The sequence below is a fragment of the Eretmochelys imbricata genome, chromosome 3 (genome assembly GCF_965152235.1).
Source record: "Eretmochelys imbricata isolate rEreImb1 chromosome 3, rEreImb1.hap1, whole genome shotgun sequence".
Lineage (NCBI taxonomy): Eukaryota > Metazoa > Chordata > Testudines > Cheloniidae > Eretmochelys > Eretmochelys imbricata.
The window spans coordinates 68799111-68821929 of NC_135574.1; the positions used below are offsets into that span (position 1 = coordinate 68799111).

Consider the following 22819-nt stretch of genomic DNA (forward strand, 5'->3'; position numbering starts at 1 on the left):
GTTTGTAATTAGAGCTGTCAAGGTTGCGAATTGGTCTGCAGGGAAGAAGGCTCATGCTGCCACAGAATCAAGACACATCCCTAAGAAGGTGATTCTCTGTGTCAGTATGAGCACCAATTTCTCCTCCTTGATTCACAGACGCCAAGAGCTATGAGGAGAGAGTGGAGAGCATGGATGGTAGAAGTAAGCTCATCACATGACGGCACAACTAAAAGCCAGTCGTCCAGGTAGGGTTACACTAAGTAACTTAGATGACGCATCTGTGTGGCCATGACTACAAAGACTTTTGTGAAGACCTGTGGGGTCGTCGTGATGCCAAAGAGGAGAATTCTGAATGGATAGTGGTTGCTGCCCACGCAGAAGTGGAGAAATTTGCAATGGGCCAGGTGAATGACAATGTGAAAGTATGAGTCTTTCACATTGAGAGCTGCAAACCAGGCCCTCTTGGGGAAGAAGGGAATAATAAATGCTAGCATCACGATACAGAACTTGGATTTTCTGATGAAGGTGTCGAGGAGGCGGACATCCAGGATAAGGTGGTGCCCTTCACCCTTTTTCAGGATAAGAAAGTAGGGGGAGTAAAATTCTCTGTGCAGGAAAGGGCAGGGAACCAGCTCTATGTCACCCTTCACTAGAAAGGTGTCTGCCTCTTCTTGTTGTAGGCGGTATTGACTGGAAGGATCCCCTGTAGGCGTCCAAGTGGTGCCCCTGCGTGGAGGGAAAAGCAAGGAATTCGATAGAGTAACCAAGGTGCATGATCTCCAGTACTCAGTCAGTGGTGATCTTGCCCAAGTCGGAGGCGAAGAGGGCAAGATGGGCCTCAAAGATGACCAGAGGAATGGGGTTGGTGATGGGGAGCATTGGCAGCACTCGATTCGCAAGTCAAAAGTGAGCCTTCGGCTGTTGGCGAGTGTGACATTCGGTACCTCAAAGTAGCACTCTGGAATCCCCATATTCACCACTGTCACATGATTGATATGTTTTGTACACATGCCTTGTGAGGTACCATTTTAAAAGTCTTGATCTGTTGAATTGCATGTACTATCGTTGTATGTGAAGTTATGAAATATTCTTATGTGTGCTATTGAAATATATTGTGAGGTTGGAAAACGCCCACAGCCAGCCTTTTAGTTGCAAAGGAGCAGCTACCACTGGCCAGATGGGTGTTGATGACCCATCAAGAAGAATCCACTCTCCCAGAGGCTCCTTAGTGAGGACACATACACAATGGAAACTGCCTGACCAATGGGGACTGCCTGGCGCCCATGTCAGGGCAAGGAACTTTCTAGCAGCTGGAAGAAAGTATGAAAAAGGGACAGTGACATCATCACTTGGTCTCACTCTCTCTCTCACTCACACACACACACACGAGAAAAAAATCTGGAAAATCATCAGGAAGACAGATTTTGAACCGGGGAGACTGGTTCCCACATTGGAAGGGAACCCAGCCTGTGTATTAGGAACTGTGAGCTGCCTGTAACATCTATTAGGGTGAGAGACTGTGATTCAAATCTTGCTTAGTCTGTTAAAGTTAGAACTTAGACTGTGTTTCTATTTTTATTTCTTAGGTGACCAATTTTGATCTCTAAGCCTGCTACTTAGAATCATTTAAAATTTATCTTTCTGTAGTTAATAAATCTGTTTTAGAGGTTATCTAAAACAGTGTGTTTTGGTTGAAGTGCCCGGGAAATCTCAGCTCAGGTTACCAAGGTCTGTTGCACGTCCACTATCCTTTTGTTGGAGCGGCGAACCAATTAATGAGCTTGCACTGTCCAAGGGAGTCTTGAGCAGTGTAAGATATATTTCTGGGGTGCAAGGCTGGGGTCTGCCAGGGTTTCCTCCCCACTCTGAACTCTAGGGTACAGATGTGGGGACCAGCATGAAAGACCCGCTAAGCTTTATTTTTACCAGCTTAGGTTAAAAACTTCCCCAAGGTACAAACTTTGCCTTCTCCTTGAACAGTATGCTGCCACCACCAAGTGATTTAGACAAAGAACAGGGAAAGGACCACTTGGAGTCCTATTCCCACAAAATATTCCCCCAAGCCTTATACCCCCTTTCCTGGGGAAGGCTTTATAATAATATCCTCACCAACTGGTATAGGTGAAAACAGACCCAAACCCTTGGATCTTAAGAACAATGAAAAATCAATCAGGTTCTTAAAAGAAGAATTTTAATAAAAGAAAAGGTAAAAATCACCTCTGTAAAATCAGGATGGTAAATACTTTACAGGGTAATCAGATTCAAAACACAGAGAATCCCTCTAGGCAAAACCTTAAGTTACAAAGAGACACAAAAACAGGAACACACATTCCCTCCAGCACAGCAAATTTACAAGACAAATTTACAAAACAAAGAAAACCCAAAAAGAAAAGGAGTACTTGTGGCACCTTAGAGACTAACCAATTTATTTGAGCCTGAGCTTTCGTGAGCTATAGCTCACTTAATCGGCTGCATACTGTGGAAACTGCAGAAGACATTATATACACAGAGACCATGAAACAATACCTCCTCCCACCCCACTCTCCTGCTGGTAATAGCTTATCTAAATTGATCATCAAGTTGGGCCATTTCCAGCACAAATCCAGGTTTTCTCACCCTCCGCCCCCCCACACACAAACTCACTCTCCTGCTGGTAATAGCCCATCCAAAGTGACCACTCTCTTTAAAATGTGTATGATAATCAAGGTGGGCCATTTCCAGCACAAATCCAGGTTTTCTCACCCTCCGCCCCCCCACACACAAACTCACTCTCCTGCTGGTAATAGCTCATCCAAAGCGACCACTCTCCCTACAATGTGCATGATAATCAAGGTGGGCCATTTCCAGCATAAATCCAAGTTTAACCAGAACAAAACCCAACGCATTTTCTAGCTAGATTACTTACTAACTTTAGAGGAGTTGAAGGGCTTGCATCCTTGATCTGTTCCCAGCAAAGGTATCACACAGAGAGACCAAAGCCTTTTTCCCCCCCTCCAGATTTGAAAGTATCTTGTCCCCTCATCGGTCATTTTGGGTCAGGTGCCAGCTTCTTAACCCTTTACAGGTGAAAGGATTTTGCCTCTGGCCAGGAAGGATTTTATAGCACTTTATACAGAAAGGTGGTTACCCTTCCCTTTATATTTATGACAGGGTGATTGGCTGGTGCCTCTCTCTGTGTGATTCACAAGTGGCTCAGGGAGCATTCATGCATTTTAGCTGGATGTGGGGCTCCACATGCTGATGTCTGAGTGATCATAGTGTCTGGGAGGGGTTGTTCTGCTTGTCACTGACATAGCTTTGTGAGAGACAACCCAGGCTGGAGAGTTAAGGGGACACAGTCATCCCACAGTTCCAGGTTGTACACCAGGGATCCCATCACAGTGCATCAGAGTGGAGGAGGTGGCTGCAGCTGGGGCCGCAGGCACTATGAACAGTGCTGCCTCCATGGGGGTTCTTTCTGCCAGTGATAGTACAGAGGATAGGTTATGTACTGCTGGGGACGGAAGGGTTTCTGCTGCTGTTTGTGACAGGACACTGGGGTGTAGATCCCAAGGGACTGAAGTCCTTCAGGGAGTGGAGTGACTCTTCCATCTTGGTTAAGAAGAACTTGTCCTCACCGAAGGGGAGGTCCTATAGGGTGGTCTGTATCACCCACAGAAAGCCAAAGGACTGCAGCCAAGAGTCACGTTGCATGACTATGCCCATGGCAAGGGAACAGGATGACATATCCACAATATCAACAGCTACTTCAAGGCCAACCTTGGCCACCAGGCTGCCTTCCTCTATGAGGGCGCGAAAGTGCTGTCTCTTGTCTTGCAGCACATCGTCCAGAAATTCTGCTAGCCTGGCATAGTTGTTGAAATCATACTTTGCCAGCAGAGTCTGGTAGTTCACAATGCAAAATTGCAATGCTACTGAGAAGTAGACCTTCCTGCCCAAAAGATCTAGGGCTGCCCAGTCTGGAGGAGTCAATTTCTGCAGACAGGCAGGTTTTGTTGCCACATGCACCACAATGGAACTGGAGGGTGGGTAGGAAAAGAAGAAATATGCCCCCTTAGCTAGGACAACGTACCTGCATTCTGCCCGTTTTGGCATGGGGCACAGGAAGCTGCTGTATGCCAGACAGCTCTCGCAGGTTGCAGGATAGCAGGATGTTGATGGGGCAGCAATGCACATGATGACCCCTGGGGTTGGAGGATGTTCAGCAGTTAGTGGTGCTGGTCCTGCACCTCCTCCAGGGATATGCCCAGGTCCGTGGCCATCCTGTGCAGTAGGTCCTGATACTGTTTATGGTCATCAGGAGGCAAGGGGGTATAAGAGCATCATCCGGAGAAGATGAAGCAGCCACAGAGACTGGCGGAACTGGCAGTACCAGCTCTGCCTCTGTTTCTTCCTCAGAGCCCAATGGTTCCGGTTCAAGGTCCAGGGCAGAAGGGAATGATGCTTGAGAAAGTGGATAGAGCCATTGATATGAGTCCCAGGGCGGCCAGTGTGGCCAGGGCTTGGGGATACGGCAGGTGCTGGGTCATATGCTAGCAGGTGAGATGTCCGAACATGGGAGTCAGAGCTTCTCCTCGAAGTGGAGGAAAATATCTGTTCCGGCTCAGAGAGTCGAATGAAGCCTCCAGGAGCCGTCGGTACAGGCAGTCTATGACGCACTACCTGGAAGTACCCCTCCTGGAGCAGGAGCGGTTCATCCACAAAATTGGGTAACTCATGCGTGGCAAGCAGTGGAGAAGGGGGATAGAGCAGTTCAAGATGTGCCGATGGGAGAAGGGGCTCACAGCATCATGGGGTCCAGCGAATTTCTGTGAGAATCTCTGTGAGAACCAAGGAGTGATGTCCGCGGCGCCAAGTGAACCGATGGGCATGGAGATACTGTCAACAAGCACCCCGGAAAGCATTCCAGGTGGGCGGCCACTACAGTGGTCTGTGGTACTACCAGCTCCTCCTCCTTCATCTTACCCTTGGAGCAAGGAAGCTTAAGCAGTGGTGGGAGAGGGTCCACACGCAACTTCTTACCCAGTCTGGCTTGGGGAGGGAATGCTGCACTTGAAGGCAGTCCACTTCAGGGACTTGCTCCAATGCCCATGAGTGTTTTCGGCTCACATTCTTGGGCTTGTCCTGGACCATCAGTACCACTGTATCCGGGGCATGGGACATGCTTGCAGAGCACTCACTAGCAGTGAAGAGCACTGCACCGAAGGCTCTGATAGTCCCAGGTTAGACTGTGAATGTGGCCAGAGAGCTCCCTCCATAAGGAGCTTGCAGAAGCGAAGTTGCAACGCTTCCCAGGTCCGCACTGAGCGGCAAGATCTTACAGTAAGTCTTCCCAAGACAGTAAATACAACATTGGTGCTCACTGCTCACCGAGAACGAGCGCGGGCACAAAGTCCAGTTTTGGAACTCCGGAACGCAGGCCATAGTCCCTAGGAAGCCCAACCAGGGCGAGGAATACTAACTAATACTTCAGAAAACTATTTACAGCTAACTATAGAAGAAAAAAAAAACAAAGAAAAACTATGTACAAACAGACAAAAATGCTCCCGTAGTTGAACAATGATGGGTCCTGCTTTGAGCAGGGGGTTGGACTAGATGACCTCCTGAGTTCCCTTCCAACCCTGGTATTATAGGACTATTTATTACATTTTCTTCAGTATGCATATGTATTTTTTATAAAATGTTAACTTACCTTCAGACTCTTTAAATAGTTGGACAGCATACTGGGATGGAAACGATTCTCTTCAGCAACCTGTTCATCGTATCTTGGTCCTAACATTGTCTTCAAAGGCAAAAACTTCCCTACAGAACAAAATAAAATTTTACAGTATGTATATATACATATACACACACACACGTGATTTTAAAGCTATATGCAGAACAGTTTCACAGAGACTCAGCAATAACCTAAAGGATTTAATTAAAACCAAGCTATGGAAAATTTGGCCTGTCTGCCCCTATGCCATGATGGAGGGATGGCCTGGTCTAATCTGAGTGACACTACAACACAGTGCATTAAGTCACAATACCTGGAGTGAAAAGATGGGCTCAGCCCCACAGGACAGGAGCCACTAGTGTGGGGAAAGTGCAGAGATGGCTCACTCTCCAACCTCCCCTTCCCCACTGGGGTGTCTATTCTGCATGGGGCCAGGAGAACCTGAATCTGGCATCTCATCTAGGACCTTCCTGGGATCAACTGGTGGGTTGGGACCCACTGTTTGGGAAACACTGGATTAGAGGAACTAAAAAAAAAAAAAAAAAAAAAACACCTGTCAGATTATTCAATATTTTAAGATGCTTGAATAGCTCTTAGTTTGATGTAAACTCCTGAACTATGGCACATGAAACAAATTACCAAAGTCTAGGGCTGTCAAGCAATTTAAAAACTTTAGCACACAATTAAGCGCATTGTTAAACAATAATAGAATACTATTATTTAAATATTTTTGGATGTTTTCTACATTTTCAAATGTACTGATTTCAATTACAACACAGAATACAAAGTGTTCAGTGCTCACTTTATATTTATTTTTATTACAAATACTTTCACTGTAAAAAAACAAAAAAAATTTCAGTTTACTCATACAAGTACTGTAGTGCAATCTCTATCATGAAAGTTGAACTTACAAATGTAGAATTATGTACAAAAGAACTGTACTCAAAAATAAAACAATGTAAAATTGTCCACTCAGTCCTATTTCTTGTTCAGCTAATAGCTCAGACAAACTAATTTGTTTACAATTACGGGCAATTATGTTGCCTGCTTCTTGTTTACAATGTCACCTGAAAGTGAGAAAAGGTGTTCATGTGACACTGTTCTGGCCAGCATCGCAAGATATTTACGTGCCAGATGCACTAAAGATTCATGTGTCCCTTCATGCTTCAACCACCATTCCAAAGGACATGCCCATGTGGACGACAGATTCTGCTCGATAATATCTTGTGACGCCGGCCACAAAAGTGCCATGTGACACCAAAAAAAATTTGAAGAACAGCTAGCCAAAGACTAAAAAAGTAATAGCAAAAAAAAAAAATGTAAAGTGCATCAGAAGCAGGAAGCCTGCTAAACAACCAATGAGACCACTGGACGATCAAGATGCAAAAGGAGCACTCAAGAACTATAAGGCCACTGCGGAGAAATGAAATGAATTCTTTGCATAGGTCTTCATGGCTGAGGATGTGAAGAGATTCCCAAATCTGAGCCATTCTTTTTAGGTGACAAATCTGAGGAACTGTCCCAGCTTGAGGTGTCAGAGGAGATTTTGGAACAAATTGATAACTAAAGAGTAATAAGTCACCAGGACCAGATGGTATTCACCCAAGAGTTCTAAAGAAACTCAAATGTGAAATTGCAGGACTACTAACTGTAGTCTTTAACCCATTATTTAAATCAGCTTCTATACCAAATGACTGGAGGATAGTTAGTGTGATGCCAATTTTTAAAAAGGGCTCCAGAGGTGATCCTGGCAATTACAGGCCAGTAAGCCTGACTTCAGTACCGGGCAAACTGATTGAAACTACAGTAAAGAACAAAATTGTCAGACACATAGATGAACATAATTTGTTGGGGAAGAGTCAACATGGTTTTTGTAAAGGGAAATCATGCCTCACCAATCTACTAGAATTCTTTGAGGGGGTCAACAAGCATGTGGACAAGGGGGATCCAGTGGATATAGTGTATTTAGATTTTCAGAAAGCCTTCAACAAGGTCCCTCACCAAAGGCTCTTAAGCAAAGTAAGCAATCATGGGATAAGAGGGAAGGTCCTCTCATGGATTGGTAACTGGTTAAAAGATTGGAAACAAAGGGTAGGAATACATGGTCAGTTTTCAGAATGGAGAGAGGTAAATAGTGGTGTCCTCCAGGGGTCTGTACTGGGCTCAGTCCTATTCATATTCATAAATGATCTGGAAACATATTCACAAATGATCTGGAAAAAGGGGTAAACAGTGAGGTGGCAAAATTTGCAGACGATACAAAACTACTCAAGATAGTTAAGTCCCAGGCAGACTATGATGAGCTACAAAAGGATCTCTCAAAACTGGGTGACCGGACAACAAAAAGGCAGATGAAATTCAATGCTGTGTGACAAAGTTCCTCCTCTATCTCGGTGGCTTTTGCGCTTATTGGCAGATTTGCTCACCTTGGAGCTTCACGGCAGCCCTCAGTTTGGCCATTTTCGTGAACCCACAGTCCAGGACAACTCCTCCTGTGTCTGATCAGGAGTTGGGAGGTTTGGGGGGAACCCGGGCCCGCGCTCTACTCTGGGTTCCAGCCAAGGGCCCTGCGGAAGGCAGCTGTCTAGAGTGCCTCCTGGAACAGCTGTGCGACAGCTACAACTCCCTGGGCTACTTCCCCATGGCCTCCTCCCAATACCTTCTTTAACCTCACTATAGGACCTTCCTCCTGGTGTCTGATCATGCTTGTACTCCTCAGTCCTCCGACAGTGTGCGTTCTCACTCTCAGCTCCTAGTGCCTCTTGCTCCCAGCTCCTTACACGCGCACCACAAACTGAAGCTAACTCCTTTTTAAACCCAGGTGCCCTGATTAGCCTGCCTTAATTGATTCTAGCAGCTTCTTGATTGGCTACAGGTGTTCTAATCAGCCTATTTGTCTTAATTGTCTCCAGAAGGTTCCTTATTGTTCTGGAACCTTCCCTGTTACCTTACTCAGGGAAAAGAGACCTAATTAACCTGGGGCTAATATATCTGCCTTCTATTAACTCTCCTGTCGCCATCTGACCGGACCCTTTCACAGCTGATAAATCCAAAGTAATGCACACTGGAAAACATAATCCCAACTATACGTATAAAATGATGGGATCTAAATTAGCTGTTACCACTCAAGAAAGAGATCTTGTAGTCATTGTGGATAGTTCTCTGAAAACATCCACTCAATGTGCAGCCGCAGTCAAAAAAGCAAACAGAATGCTGGGACTCATTAAGAAAGGGATAGATAATAGGACAGAAAAAATCATGTTGCCTCTATATAAATCCAAGGTGTACCCACATCTTGCATACTGCGTGCAGATGTGGTAGCCCCATCTCAAAAAAGACATACTGGAATTAGAAAAGGTTCAGAAAAGGGCAACAAAAATTATTAGGGGTATGGAATGACTTCCATATGAGGAGAGATTAATAAGACTGGCACTTTCCAGTTTGGAAAAGATATGACTAAGGGGGGATATGATCGAGGTCTATAAAATCATGACTGGTGTGGAGAAAGTAAATAAGGAAGTGTTATTTACTCCTTCTTATAACACAAGAACTAGGGGTCACCAAATGAAATTAATAGGCAGCAAGTTTAAAACAAACAAAAGGAAGTATTTTTTCATACAACAGTCAATCTGCGGAACTCCTTACCAGAAGAGGTTGTGAAGGCCAAGACTGTAACAGGGTTCAAAAAAGAACCAGATAAATTCATGGAGGATAGGTCCATCAGTGGCTACTAGCCAGGATGGGCAGAGATGGTGTCCCTAGCCTCTGTTTGCCAAAATCTGGGAATAGGCGACAGGGGATGGATCACTTGATGATTACCTGTTCTGTTCACTCCTTCTGGGGCATCTGGCATTGACCACTGTCGGAAGACAGGATACTGGGCTACATGGAGCTTTGATCTGACCCAATACGGCCATTCTTATGTTCTTATAACGATCCAAAGCAGTGCGGAGCAACATATGTTCATTTTCATCATCTGAGTCAGATGCCAACTGCAGAAGACTGGTTTTCTATTTTGGTGGTTCTGGTTCTGTGGTTTCTGCATCAGAGTGTTGCTCTTTTAAGACTTCTGAAAGCATGCTCCACACCTCAGCCCTCTCAGATTTTGGAAGGCACTTCAGATGCTTAAACCTTGGGACAAGTTCTGTAGCTACCTCTAGAAATCTCACAGTGGTACCTTGTTTGCATTTTGTCAAATTTGCAGTGAAAGTGTTCTTAAAACTATCATCATCCGAGACTGCTATAACATGAAATATATGGCAGAATGGGGGTAAAACAGAGCAGGAGACATACAATTCTCCCCCACGGAGTTCAGTCACAAATTTAATTACAGTGGAGTTGCAACTTACGCGGGGATTAGGTTCTAAAGTCAGAGCGTAAGACGAAAATCGCGTATAGTCAAAATTACCCTTAAAAATCCCTTAAATTGCCCATAAAGTACAGCATACTGTACGTGGTTTCGTGTATACAACCCTGTACAGTAATATGTATAAATGTATAATGTATACAGTAAGTTACAGTATATAATAAAGAGTATATATGCAAAATATAATTTTACAGTACTGTATTTTTAATTACAGGCGGTAATTACAGGGGATCATCAGGGCTTGATGTTGATCCAGGAGACGGAGGGGACGGAGAGCGAGTCGTAGACTAAGTGGTTGGCTCTGATTCAGCTTGAGAAGTTGATTGCGTAAGCTCATCTGCTGCTGGTTGTTTTTCCTTGAAAAATATGGTGATCGGCAACTGTCGCTGTTGTCTCTTGAGCTGCTCAAACATTTCTTGATATGGTCTCAAATCGTCCGTTATACTACATGTGATTTTGAGGCTTCGTTCCATAGAGGGATCATATTCAGAAATTAAATCATTCAAGTGTTTCGCTGCTCAGAACACTTCAGCAAATTTATGAAGATTTCAATTTGCTGGCTCTTCCTGTTCGTTGTCATCATCTTGGTCTTCTGTAGATGATTTTATCAGTTCCTCTAACTCTTCGTTAGTCAATGATTCTCTATGGCTCTCAATTAATTCTTCAATTTCTTCCTCAAGGATCTTGACGAAGCTATCACCACCCACTTGCCTGCCACCTGAACAATACGTTTCACTTCTTTGTCAATGGTCGGGAAACCCTTAAAATGATTCACACATTCTTTCCATAGGTTTCGCCAACATGCATTGACTGTTTCAGGCTTGATTGCATCCATTGCCTGTTTAATATAAGCGATGCAATCAGCAATGTTGAAGGACTTCCAGCACTCCATCACATTAAGATTGGGATCAGCATCCATAGCGCTACATATCCATGAGAATGTAAGCCTAGTGTACGTGGCCTTGAAACAGCGAATCACGCCTTGGTCGAGAGGTTGGAGGATGGAGGTGGTATTGGGGAGGACAAAGACAACTTCACTGTCGTTATGCGCAAACTGGAGTGCCGCAGGGTGGCCAGGAGCATTGTCTACGATCAGCAACACTTTAAAGTCAAGTCCTTTCTCTTCGAGGTACCGCTTGACCTCTGGAATGAAACCCTTGTGGAACCAATCCAGAAATAATGCTGCCGTCACCCAAGCCTTTTTATTTGATTGCCAGAACACAGGCAGGAGTTTTTTGTTCTTGCCTTTTAGGGCACGGGGATTTGCAGCCCTGTAGAGCAAGCCCGGCTTTATTAAATGCCCGGCTGCACTGCCACAAAACAACACTGTCAGACGGTCTTTAGCTGCTTTGAAGCCAGGGGCTTGTCTTTCTGATTTCAAAGTGTAAGTTCAGTTTGGCATTTTTTTTTTTCCAGAAGAGCACAGTCTCGTCAGCATTAAAAACTTGTTCTGGAAGATAGCCCTTTTCTTCTATGATTTTCTTTAATTGTTCGGGGTAGGCTTTTGCTGCCTCTTCATTGGCAGATGCAGCTTCACCAGTAGACTGCACATTTTTGAGGCTGAAGCGGATCCTAAAACTGTTAAGCCAACCTTGGCTGGCTTTGAATTCCATCTCATCAGAAGGCTGTCCCTCTTCAGAGGGAAGTTTGAACAGCGCATAGAGGTTAAGAGCCTTTTCTTGCAACGTATTGCCATCGATAGGCACACGTTTACGGTTCATGTCTTCCAGCCATAAGTTTAAGGCCTTTTCAGTCTTCACTAAAGTCCTATCACGCACCTGGCTCATCACCTTAGCAGTTATTGGAGCACTTGATGCCACGGCTTGACGAATTTCTCTCTCTCGAATCTTGATGGCACAGATGCTAGATTAGTTGCAGTCATATTTATGCGCCACGTTGGAGACCGACATACCATCTCTCAATTAGTCCATCATAGCCAGTTTTTCCTCCAGCATTGGAACAGATCGCTGTTTCTTCAGTTGAGCACCAGATGAAGTAGTTGGCTTGCGTTTAGGGGCCACGTTATACGAAAAATACGTACAGTATCTTTAAACACTAGAATCACACTCAGCGCGGCGAGATGCTCACACTATGATAGGCACGTGGGAACCGAGACCGACTGAGGGAACAGCAGATTCACATCTACCATCTCATGCTCACTCCAGGGCATACGCTCATTAAGTGGAATGGTGGGTGGAATCGCCCACACTATTATCAGGTATCCTGTTCTTTCTCTTTTTTTTTGCCGAGTGCGTATAGTTGAATTCCCGTAAGTTAAATGCGCGTGTGATGCAACTCACCTGTATCGCATTATTTTTTTAACACGCGTCATCAGCATGGAAGCCTGCTTCTTGTTTACAATGTCATCTGAAAGTGAGAAAAGACATTCTCATGGCACCGTTGTAGCCGGCATTGCAAGATATTCACGTGCCAGATTCAATAAAGATTCATATGTTCCTTGATGCTTCAACCACCAGGCCGGAGGACGTGCTTCCATGCTAATGACAGATTCCGCTCGATAACAATCCAAAGTAGTGCGGACCGATGCATGTTCATTTTCATTATCTGAGTCAGATGCCAACAGCAGAAGGTTGATTTTCTTTTTTGGTGGTTCGGGTTCTGTAGTATCCACATCAGAGTGTTGCTCTTTTAAGACTTCTGAAAGCATGCTCCACACCTCAGCTCTCTCAGATTTTGGAAGGCACTTCAGATTCTTAAACCTTGGGTCAAGTGCTGTAGCTATTTTTAGAAATTTCACATTGGTACCTTCTTTGCGTTTTGTCAAATCTGCAGCGAAAGTGTTCTTCAAACGAACATGTGCTGGGTCATCATCCGAGACTGCTACAATGTGAAATAGATAGCAGAATGCAGGTAAAATAGAGCAGGGGACATAAAATTCTCCCCCAAGGAGTTCAGTCACAAAGTTAATTAATGCACTATTTTTTTTGAGAGTCATCAGCATGGAAGCATGTCCTCTGGAATGGTAGCTGAAGCATAAGGGGCATATGAATGTTTAGCATATCTGGCACATAAATACCTTGCAATGCCAGCTACAAAACCGCCATGCGAACACTTGTTCTCACTTTCAGGTGACACTGTAAATAAGAAGCAGGCAGCATTATCTCCCATAATTGTAAACAAACTTGTTTGTCTTAGTGATTGGCTGAACAAGAAGTAGAACTGAGTAGACTTGTAGGCTCTAAAGTTTTACACTGGTTTTTTTAAAGCAGTTATGTAACCAAAAAAAAAACTGCATTTGTAAATTGCACTTTCATGATAAAGAGATTGCACTACAGTACTTGTCTGAGGTGAATTGAAAAATACTATTTCTTTTCTTTATATTATTTTTGCTTTCAAATATTTGCACTGTAAAAATGATAAAGTTAGCACAGTACACTTTGTATTCTGTGTTGTAATTGAAATCAATATATTTGAAAATGTAGAAAAACATCCAAAAATATATAATAAATTTCGATTGGTATTCTGTTGTTTAACTTGGCGATTAAAACTGCGATTACTCGCAATTAATTTTTTTAATCACGATTACTTTTTCTAGTTAATCGCATGAATTAACTGCAATTAATCGACAGCCCTAAAAGTAACATTTAAATTCAGCATGGCCAGAACAAGAAAATAGGAATTTAAAAAATCAGTTTGTAAGCCTGATGACGTAAACACCAGTTCTGATGGTTTCTAAGTGTGAAGTGTTCCAAAGGCAGCCTTAAGAGAACCAGATAGTGTCAGAAACATCCATTTACTGTCAGCCCTTTTCATTATAACTGTTTTACAGTAATAGAGGTCTCCCAATCAGCATGGAACAGCAACCTTCTATATAAAATAGAGTGCTTACCTGTGGCTCTGGGACTTTGAGAGTTTATTTTAGAACTGTCAAGTCTTGACCTTATTAAAGAAAGGTCTGTTCTCAGCTATTATTGCCTGGAGGCTCAGGTTTTTAATTTATGAGCTTTTTATTGTTCGCACAACACATCCTGAGTGGCTTTGTAACAGCCTTCATAAGAGTTCTCTATCATCTCTCTTCTAAATTTCAATAAATTTTAGGCATTTCATATAAGATTCTGTACCTGTAGTAGTTACTGAATTATGAGTAACCATGAATAGCAGTGTATATATTTCAATTCGCAAATATAAAAAAAAAAAAATCAAAAATACGGGTCTCAATTGGCACTAAAGAATTTCTATTCCTATTTAACTAATTATTGTATTCAAAAAAGCATTTTGAAAAGTACCAAATACATTAAAATATAAAAATACATTGTCTACATTTTTAGATACTGAAAAACATGTAAAAGTTCACTGAGTTAAAACAGCCTTTTTGATTTTGTCCACTCTCATGCACCAAAGCACTTTGGTTGTGAATATCCTGCAATCATAAAATTACCAGAACAAAAAAGCTTTGTTAGGACAGAATCAGAGGTTATAAGTGATTAATTAGTCTAGAATAGAGGTTCTCAAACTATGAAGACCACCTCCCCAGCGCCAGGGAAGGCACCAGTTGCCCATCTTTTGGACAGTGGTGCAGTGCTGCCAAAGTGGATCAAGAACTCCGCTTGGTCTGGGGGTCAGCCAGGGGGGCATGGACAATGTGGAAGCAGCTTGTAAGGTCTCCCCTGGTCCAACCAGTGCTCCACTCCCCAGATCAGCCCTGCCCGCCCACAGCAGCACAAGGGTTCTCTTGCTTTCCCATCTTCCCCCCCAGCATCACAGGTCCTCCCATCTTCCCCCTGTGCTCCACTCTCCAGCTCAGCCAGGGCTCCTTCATCTTCCCCTGTGCTGTCCTGTGACCTCCCCACTTCCGCCCAATGCCCAAGACCAGTGAAAACTCCAAATATTCTAGTCTATTCCCCTCTGTGATCCCTTGGCAAAGCTCTAAGCAGCAGCATAAGCACCAGGGCTGTCTGCAGACTTCAGAAGACAGCATTGCATTGGTATATGTTTAGTTCCAGTTCAGAAAAGTTTTCTAATTCTAGGGTTCTGAAAATCATGGTGGTGGTTGGGAATTGGGGGTGGGGGGGGAGGATTAAATGAAAAATCAGGTTCTGCAGAAATCACTGATACTCTTGCTACATAATTCTTCAGTATTCACCATCACCCCACTTCAATAACAACATCCACCTAACTTGACATTTTTCTCCTTGCCTTTTATATGGTAATATATTATTGGATGTATACTGTGATTTTATTAAATGTATATTCAAGATTTTGAAAGAATACGTTCTCAAGGAACATTAATTATGACAGAATTCTGTAAGTTCTCATAGTGTGTTCGGATGCTAGTACTGAGAGTGTCATTCATGTGATGGTAGCAAGACATTGCTGAAATGGAAGGTTTTGCATTATTACAGATTCAGCTGCTCTTTTCTGGCAATAAAGATTAGGTACCAGAAAAGATTGAAGTGTCAAAAGATGACATACTGGAGCAAGGTGATAATTTAAAAAGCATTCCAAGTGTTCTGAGGGAGCTCAAGTATGAAGTGGCTGTACCGCCAGCAAAAATATGCCATCTTTCATTTGAAACAGCTACTGTATCAGAGGATCAAGGGTGGAAAATGATGTGTTTACATTTAAAAAGGCTTGTGGGGTGATTCAAGGAATTATAGACCAGTCAACCTTATATAGGCACCTAATAAATTGGTTGAAGTAATCATTAAAAATAGAATTAAAAAATACACCTGTAAGATCATGATAGTGTTATGGTGAGATGTACTGGTGACTGCTTGGATCACAAAGTTCTTTGGGACTAGGTGTGAGTACACCCTTCAATTAACATAACTGTGAGGATGAGTTCATCAGAAGTCTCCACCCTCCCCCCTTCCCCTCCCCCCCAAAGACAAAAAGGAGTTGTGAACCTCCCGGAAGTTTGAACTAAGTGGGGGAAGGGTTTTGAAACATATAGATTGTGTGCACAGGTTTAGGCAGGACACTCAGAAACAGAGACACAAACAGGTAAAAGGAGCAACTGCAAACACCGTGTCTGACTGTGGAAGAAAGCTGTGGAGAGGTTTTTAGGTCAGAGTGAAGCCTAAAAAAAGAGTGTTCTTGGTGGTGTAAGCAAAGAAGTTGTTTCCTGCTGTTTGATTCGTTCTGTATTCAGAGACACTGGAATTTGTACATTCTTTGTAAATAAACAAAACTGCATTGAAGAAATACTTATCAAATGAAGCATCCCCAAACTCTGACTTGCCGCTTGGGTCGAAAAGGGGCAACACTGGTTTAAGAAGCTGGATCAAGTTCACAAACAGAGATTGTGAGCTGGTATACCTCTCAAACCAAGATGTAACAAACAATGGAAGTACCTGCAAAATTCAGAAATAACTAGCAGGAATTAAAAGACCTAAAATGGGAGCTGAACATTTCAAAAAAGGAATTAAGACAAACCAATAAACCAACCAGCTTTCTTTGACAGGGTAACATGCCTTGGGGACAGGGGGGAAGCAGTACATGTGGTATATCTTGACTTTAGTATGGCTTTTCATACTGTCTCGCATGACCTTCTCATAAACAAACTAGGGAAATACAACCTAGATGGAGCTACTATAAGGTGGGTGCATAACTGGTTGGAAAATCATTCCCAAAGAGAAGTTATCAGTGGTCCACAAATCAAGCTGGAATAGCATATTGAGAGAGATCCTGCAGGGATCAGTCCTGGGTCTGTTCAATATCGTCATCAATGATTTAAGATAATGGCATAGAGAGTACACTTATAAAGTTTACAGACGAAACCAAGCTGGGAGGGGTTGCAAAGTGCTTTCAAAGATAGAATTAAAATTGAAAATGATCCCGACAAACTGGAGAAACGGTCTGAAGTAATAAGATGAAATTCAATAAGGACCAATGCAAAGTACTACGCTTAGGAAGGAACGATCAGTTGCACATATACAAAATGAGAAATGACTGCCTAGAAAGGAGAATTGCGGAAAGGAATCTGGGGGTCATTGTGGACCACAAGCGAAATATGAGTCAACAATGTAACGCTGTTGCAAAAAAAAGCACGAACATAATTCTAGGATGTATTAGCAGGAATGTTGTAAGCAAGACAGAAGTAGTATTTCTTCCACTCTACTCCATGCTGATCAGACCTCAACTGGAGTATTGTGTGCAGTTCTGGGCACCATATTTCAGGAAAGATAGGGACAGACTGGTGAGGGTCCAAAGGAGAGTAACAAAAAATGTTAAAGGTCTAGAAAACATGACCTATGATGAAAGATTGTTTAGTCTGGAGACGAAAAGACTGAGGGGGGACATGATAACAGTTTTCAAGTACATAAAGTGTTGTTAAAAGGAGAATAGAGAAAAATTGTTCTCCTTAACCTCTGAGGATAAGACAAAAAGCAATGGGCTTAAATTGCAGTGAGGGTGGTTTAGGAAAAACTTCCTTACTGTTAGGGTGGTTAAGCACTGGAACAAAGTGCCTAGGGAAGTTGTGGAGTCTCTGTCATTGAGATTTTTAAGAACAGGTTAGATAAACACTTGTCAGGAAAGGTCTAGTTATCACATAGTTCTGCCTTGAGTTCAGGGGACCGGACTAGATGACTTCTCGAGGTCCCTTCCTGTCCTACAGTTCTATGATTTTAAGATCTAAAATAAGAAGTGAGGGTTTCCCAGAAAGGGCACAGAGATGACTTAGAGCAGTGGTCACCAACCCGTTGATCGTGATCAACTGGAGGATCGACTGGGAGAATCCCAAAGATCGTGATCTCTGGTGGTGTAGCGGGGCTGCCACTAAGGCAGGGTCCCTGTCTGCCACCGCCCCACGCTGCTCCTGGAAGTAGCCAGCACACCCCCACAGCCCTGACAGGGGGTGCATGGGTCTCCATGCACTGCTCATGCCTGCAAGCACTGCCCTGGCAGTTGCCTTTGGCCAGGAACGGTGAACTGCAGCCAATGGGAGCTTTGGGGGTGGTGCCTGCAGAGAGGGGCAGCGCGCAGAGCCACATGCCCCCCACACCCCCGCCCTCCCTCCCTCCCAGGGCCCGCAGAGGAGCATTGGCCCCTTCCGGGAGCAGCGTGGGGCTGGGGCAGGCAGTGATCCTGCGTGACAGACTGGGAGCCACACGCGGGAAGCTGCACCCCAACCCAGCACCCTGTACTCCCTTCTGCACCTCAAGCCCCAGCCCTGAGCCCCCTCCCAGAGCCAGCACCCCAAACCCGCCTCCTGCACCCCAACCAGCATGGATTATGCAAAGGAAAATCATGTCATAGTAACTATTAGAGTTCTTTAAACATTTCAGTGAAGTCACAGATAGAGGAGAACAGGTTCACCTAATTCATTTAGGCTTTCAAAAAGCTTTTGACAAGTTCCCTCACAGGAGGCTACTAAAGAAACTAAGCAGTCATGGGGCAAGAGGTAAAGTATTGGCATGGATCAAAAATGGGCAAAGAGACAAAACAGAGTAAGAATAAAAGGTTAATACCAGGACGCCTCCAGGTTACATATTAGGTCCAGTGTTTATTATATTTATTAATGACCTAGCGATGCAAGCAGTGAGGTTGCAAGATTTGCAGATAACACGGTTATTTAGATTTGTCAAGTCCAGGGAAGACTGCAAGAAATATCAGAGGAACCTAACAAAGCTAAGGGAACGAGCAGGCACAGAAAAATTAAGTTCAATGTTGATAAAAACGTAAAGTAAAATACCCTAAAGGGAAAAGGATTACTCAGATACCACAAAAGGTTCTAAAGCTGTATTAAGGCAGGAAAGTAAATTGGGTGCTACTGTGGACAGTTTAATTAAGATCTCAACTCAATGTGTAGCTGCATTTAAAAAAAAAAAAAAAAAACCAAGAAGTTAAGATGCATTAGGAACAAGATAGAGAATAATGCAGAATTATATATTATGCTATTACATAAAATCAATGGTACAGCCTTATCAAAAATATGATTTGCAGTACTGGTCACTCAAAATATCTCAAAAAGGATATTGCAGAATTAGAAAGCATTCAGAAAAGCGTGACAAAAACTATTAGGGGCATGGGGAAACTTTCATATGAAGAGATTAGGGTTATGAGAAAACCTAAATTGGAGGGGATATTATTTTACAGCTGCCTAACATGAGGTTTCTGAAGCATCTGTGATGGCCACTGTCAGAGACAAGATACTGGACTAGATAACTATAGGTCTGATCCCATATGGCAATTTCTATATTTCTAACTAGATGTTCTACCTCCACAGACCTCCCAAACAGGAAAGGCTTTAGTCCTGAACTCAAATTAACTGCTACTAATCCACTGCACAGTGTCTATCATACACTTTTTTTTTAAAACCCCTATCTTGTAGAGATCTCGATGTTCCTGTACATCAGCGGTTCTCAACCTGCAGCCCAATCAACACATAGTTGTGGCCTTTGTGACACGTCCTTAATGACATACCGGCATTATATATATTGTACATATGCAGTCTATGTTGTACATGGAGAGCTGTATAGTGGCCCACAAAGGTAAACAGGTTGAGAACCACTGATCTTATAGCACATCCCCAGTAAGAGAACCAGATCTGATTTGATTCAAAGATTTCACTCACTGCTTCTGCTAAATCAGGGGTGGTCAAACTTTTTGGGCCGACGGCCGCATGGGGGTTGCAAAATGGTATAGAGGGCCGGGTAGGGAAGGTTGTGCTTCTCCAAACAGCCTGGCCCCCGCCCCCTATCCTCCCCCTCCAACTTCCCGCCCCCCGACTGCCCCCCTCCGAACCCCCGACCCATCCAACTCCCCCCTCGCTCCTTGTCCCCTGACCACCCCTCCCAGGACCCCCCACCCCTAACTGCCCCTCCGGGACCCCGCACCCTATCCAACCCACCCTGCTCCCTGTCCCCTGACAGCCCTGACCCCTATCCAAACCCCCTGACAGGCCCCATAGAACTCCCATACCTATCCAAACCCCCCTACTCCCTGACTGCCCCCCGGGACCCCCATCCCTAACTGCCCCGCCAGGACCCCACCCCCATCCAACCCCCACTGCTTCCTGTCTCCTGACTGCTCCCCGCCCTGAACCTCCGCCCCCTGACTGCCCCCCGGGACCTCCTGCCCCTTAGCCAACCCCCTCTCCCCCCACCCTCTTACCCTTACCATGCCGCTCAGAGTGACAGGACAGGCTTATCTGAAAGCCTGGGAGGTGGGCAGGTGCAAGCCACACTGCCCGCGTGGCTGTGAGGGAAGGGGGTCAGCGGGGGAAGGGACGGGCTCAAGCTTCCCCGGCTGGAAGCTCAGGGGCCGGGCAGGACGGTCCCGTGGGCTGGATATGGCCCGCGGCCCGTAGTTTGCCCACCTCTTTGCTAAATCCATAAATAAGTACAATGTGAAGAAATGCAGGCAGACAGACAATCCATTTTTTTTAATCCCATGTTGAACATAAACCTGATAAGTAAAGAAAGAATTCTACAAAAGACCTTCAGAAAAAGGCAACTGACTAAAACAAACAGAGGGGCTGAGACTTGCAAAAGTAAACATGGTGGAGGGACAGAAGGAAACAAACATCACCCCAACTCAGCAAAGTTATGTATGAGGTTAATTTTAATCGCATGAGCAGCACCTTCTATTCACAGATATAAAATTAGGCACAGATTTAAGAACAATGCTGAATTAGAACCTAGAAGAGGAAGAAGTAAGACTGTAAAAAGTAGAAGGGAGAACATTACTTCTCTTTCCCCTTTTCAGTCCCTCAGCTTATTTTTTTATGTTATGGTACAGACTTTTGGGGGGGATAGGAGGAGGGGGTAAAGGGAATTAGCTGCTTATGAAAAAAGAGGAGGGAAGTGACTAGGATAGAGCAGGTTTCAAAGTAGCAGCTGTGTTAGTCTGTATCCGCAAAAAGAAAAGGAGTACTTGTGGCACCTTAGAGATTAACAAATTTATTAGACCATAAGCTTTTGTGGGCTACAGCCCACTTCATCAGATGCATAGAATGGAACATATAGTAAGATATATATATATATGTATATATATACACACACACACACACACACACATATACACACATACAGATAAGTTGGAAGTTACCATACAAACTGTGAGAGGCTAATTAGTTAAGATGAGCTATTATCAGCCAGAGGAAAAAAACTTTTGTAGTGATAATCAAGATGGCCCATTTAGACCGTTGACAAGAAGGTGTGAGGATCAGCTGAGTAAACTCTTTGCTACAGGGCTGGATGCAGCCTACTGCAATTCAGCCTATCATTTACAACAGTGGAAACTGCTTCAGGGATCTGTACATACAGCTAGCAGCAAAGAGAAACCGATCCCAGTCAGTTTCGCCACTCAGCACCCTGTGAAAAGTTTCTGAACTACTTTTCAAAGAAGGGGAGGGCGAATTAGGTCAGTTTCAGTTTAGCTCTTTGATGATGGAAACAGAAACTGACAAGGATCTCAGGAAGTTAGTCCGTTTTCCCTTTACAGCAGCTCCATCTGATCCAGGACGACAATTTTTACTGTTGGATACAAGAGCAAAAAGGGACAACTGTTTTACAGCTAGAAGGATTTCTGAGAGAAGAGGGACTGGAGGTTGCCGGTTGCCAGTTCTCCCCCCCCCCCGCACCCCCCGAGTCCTTTGTGGGAAGGAGGTCTGCTGTGCTGGGGGCCAGGGCGCAGTTATGGGGGAGAATGAGAGAGCTGGGGCATAAAACGGGACCGAAAAGCGAAAACGTAGCGAGACGCCACTTAGAAAGGAGAGAGGGGACCGACAGGCGCCGGGTCCCAAGGGCTCCCCTGGAAAGCGCTGATGCCTGCGACGCCCCACACCCAGCCCCGGGGAGCCGGCTCTGTATCCCCGCCCCGCACTCAACCGGCCCGGCTCGCGGATGGGGTCGGGGCTACGACTCCTAACACCACCCGCCCGGCCCTTCCCCGACCGGCACGGCGCCCCCTCCCTCTCGGCGGCTCGAAGCGGAGCGGGGAAGCTGTGGCCGCCCAGCGCCGAGCACCCCGGCCCCGCTCACCTGCCACCGGCTGCCCCCTCCTGGGGCAGCGCAGCCAGCGCGGCGGGATCTTGTTGTAGGACATGGCGGCGCCGCCCGACAGAGCTCGCGCTGACACCCGGGGCCGGGGGGCTGCAGACGCGGCTCCTCCCCACTCAGCGGCTCCGGCAGCCCCTTCCCCGCGGCAGCTTCATTCAGATCCACCTCCACAGCAACCGCCGCTCCCCACAATGCACCGCGGCACGTACGCCACTTCCGCTTCCGGAGCTGCTCTGCCAGGGCCGAGCCGCGGCGGGGCGTTGCTTGGGCGACGGCGTTTAGCGTCCGCGCCTCCCGGCTCCCTCAGGCGGCGGTCGGCCCTGGGGTGGTGGTCCGGCTGCGCGATGGGGGCCCGGGTCTGGCAGGGGAACCCGCCCACCACCTCGGTACAGCCCTGCCAGCGAGGGGAGGATGGAGCCACGCCCGCCTCCTGCCCACGGTTAGCGTGTAACTTCTTCAGGGCAGGGACAGCACCTAGCACAAGCCAGCCTGGGCTGTGCCTAGGTGCTGCTGGGGTACCAGGAAATGATAGAACAACCCTGCTAGCCTGGAGGAAAAAAACTAGGGTGACCAGATAGCAAGTGTGAAAAATTGGGACACTTTTATTTGTGGGGAGGGGCGATAGTTTCCTGTCTCAGACAAAGCCCTTCATATCAGAACATCTGGTCACCCTAGAAGACACACACACATACACGCTTGCTCTCATAATCAGTGACCTTACTCCTTCCCTCGGATTCACGTGTGTGGAGCCTGGGGTCCACACAATCCTATTGAAGTCAGTGGGGCGCC

At 45.2% G+C, this 22819-nt stretch overlaps 1 protein-coding gene across 1 annotated transcript in view; it reads right to left on the reverse strand.

Annotated features, from left to right (window-relative positions):
* Positions 1 to 22207, reverse strand: part of RNGTT (RNA guanylyltransferase and 5'-phosphatase) — a 441453-nt gene extending 419246 nt beyond the window's left edge. Inside the window, exons 1-2 of the mRNA XM_077812806.1 lie at positions 22013 to 22207; positions 5675 to 5784 (exon numbers count right to left, since the gene is read on the reverse strand). Of these exons, the coding sequence (XP_077668932.1) occupies positions 5675 to 5784; positions 22013 to 22076 (174 nt within the window). The 5' untranslated portion in view covers positions 22077 to 22207. The remainder of the gene's footprint in view (positions 1 to 5674; positions 5785 to 22012) is intronic.
* Between the last annotated feature and the right edge of the window lie 612 nt (positions 22208 to 22819).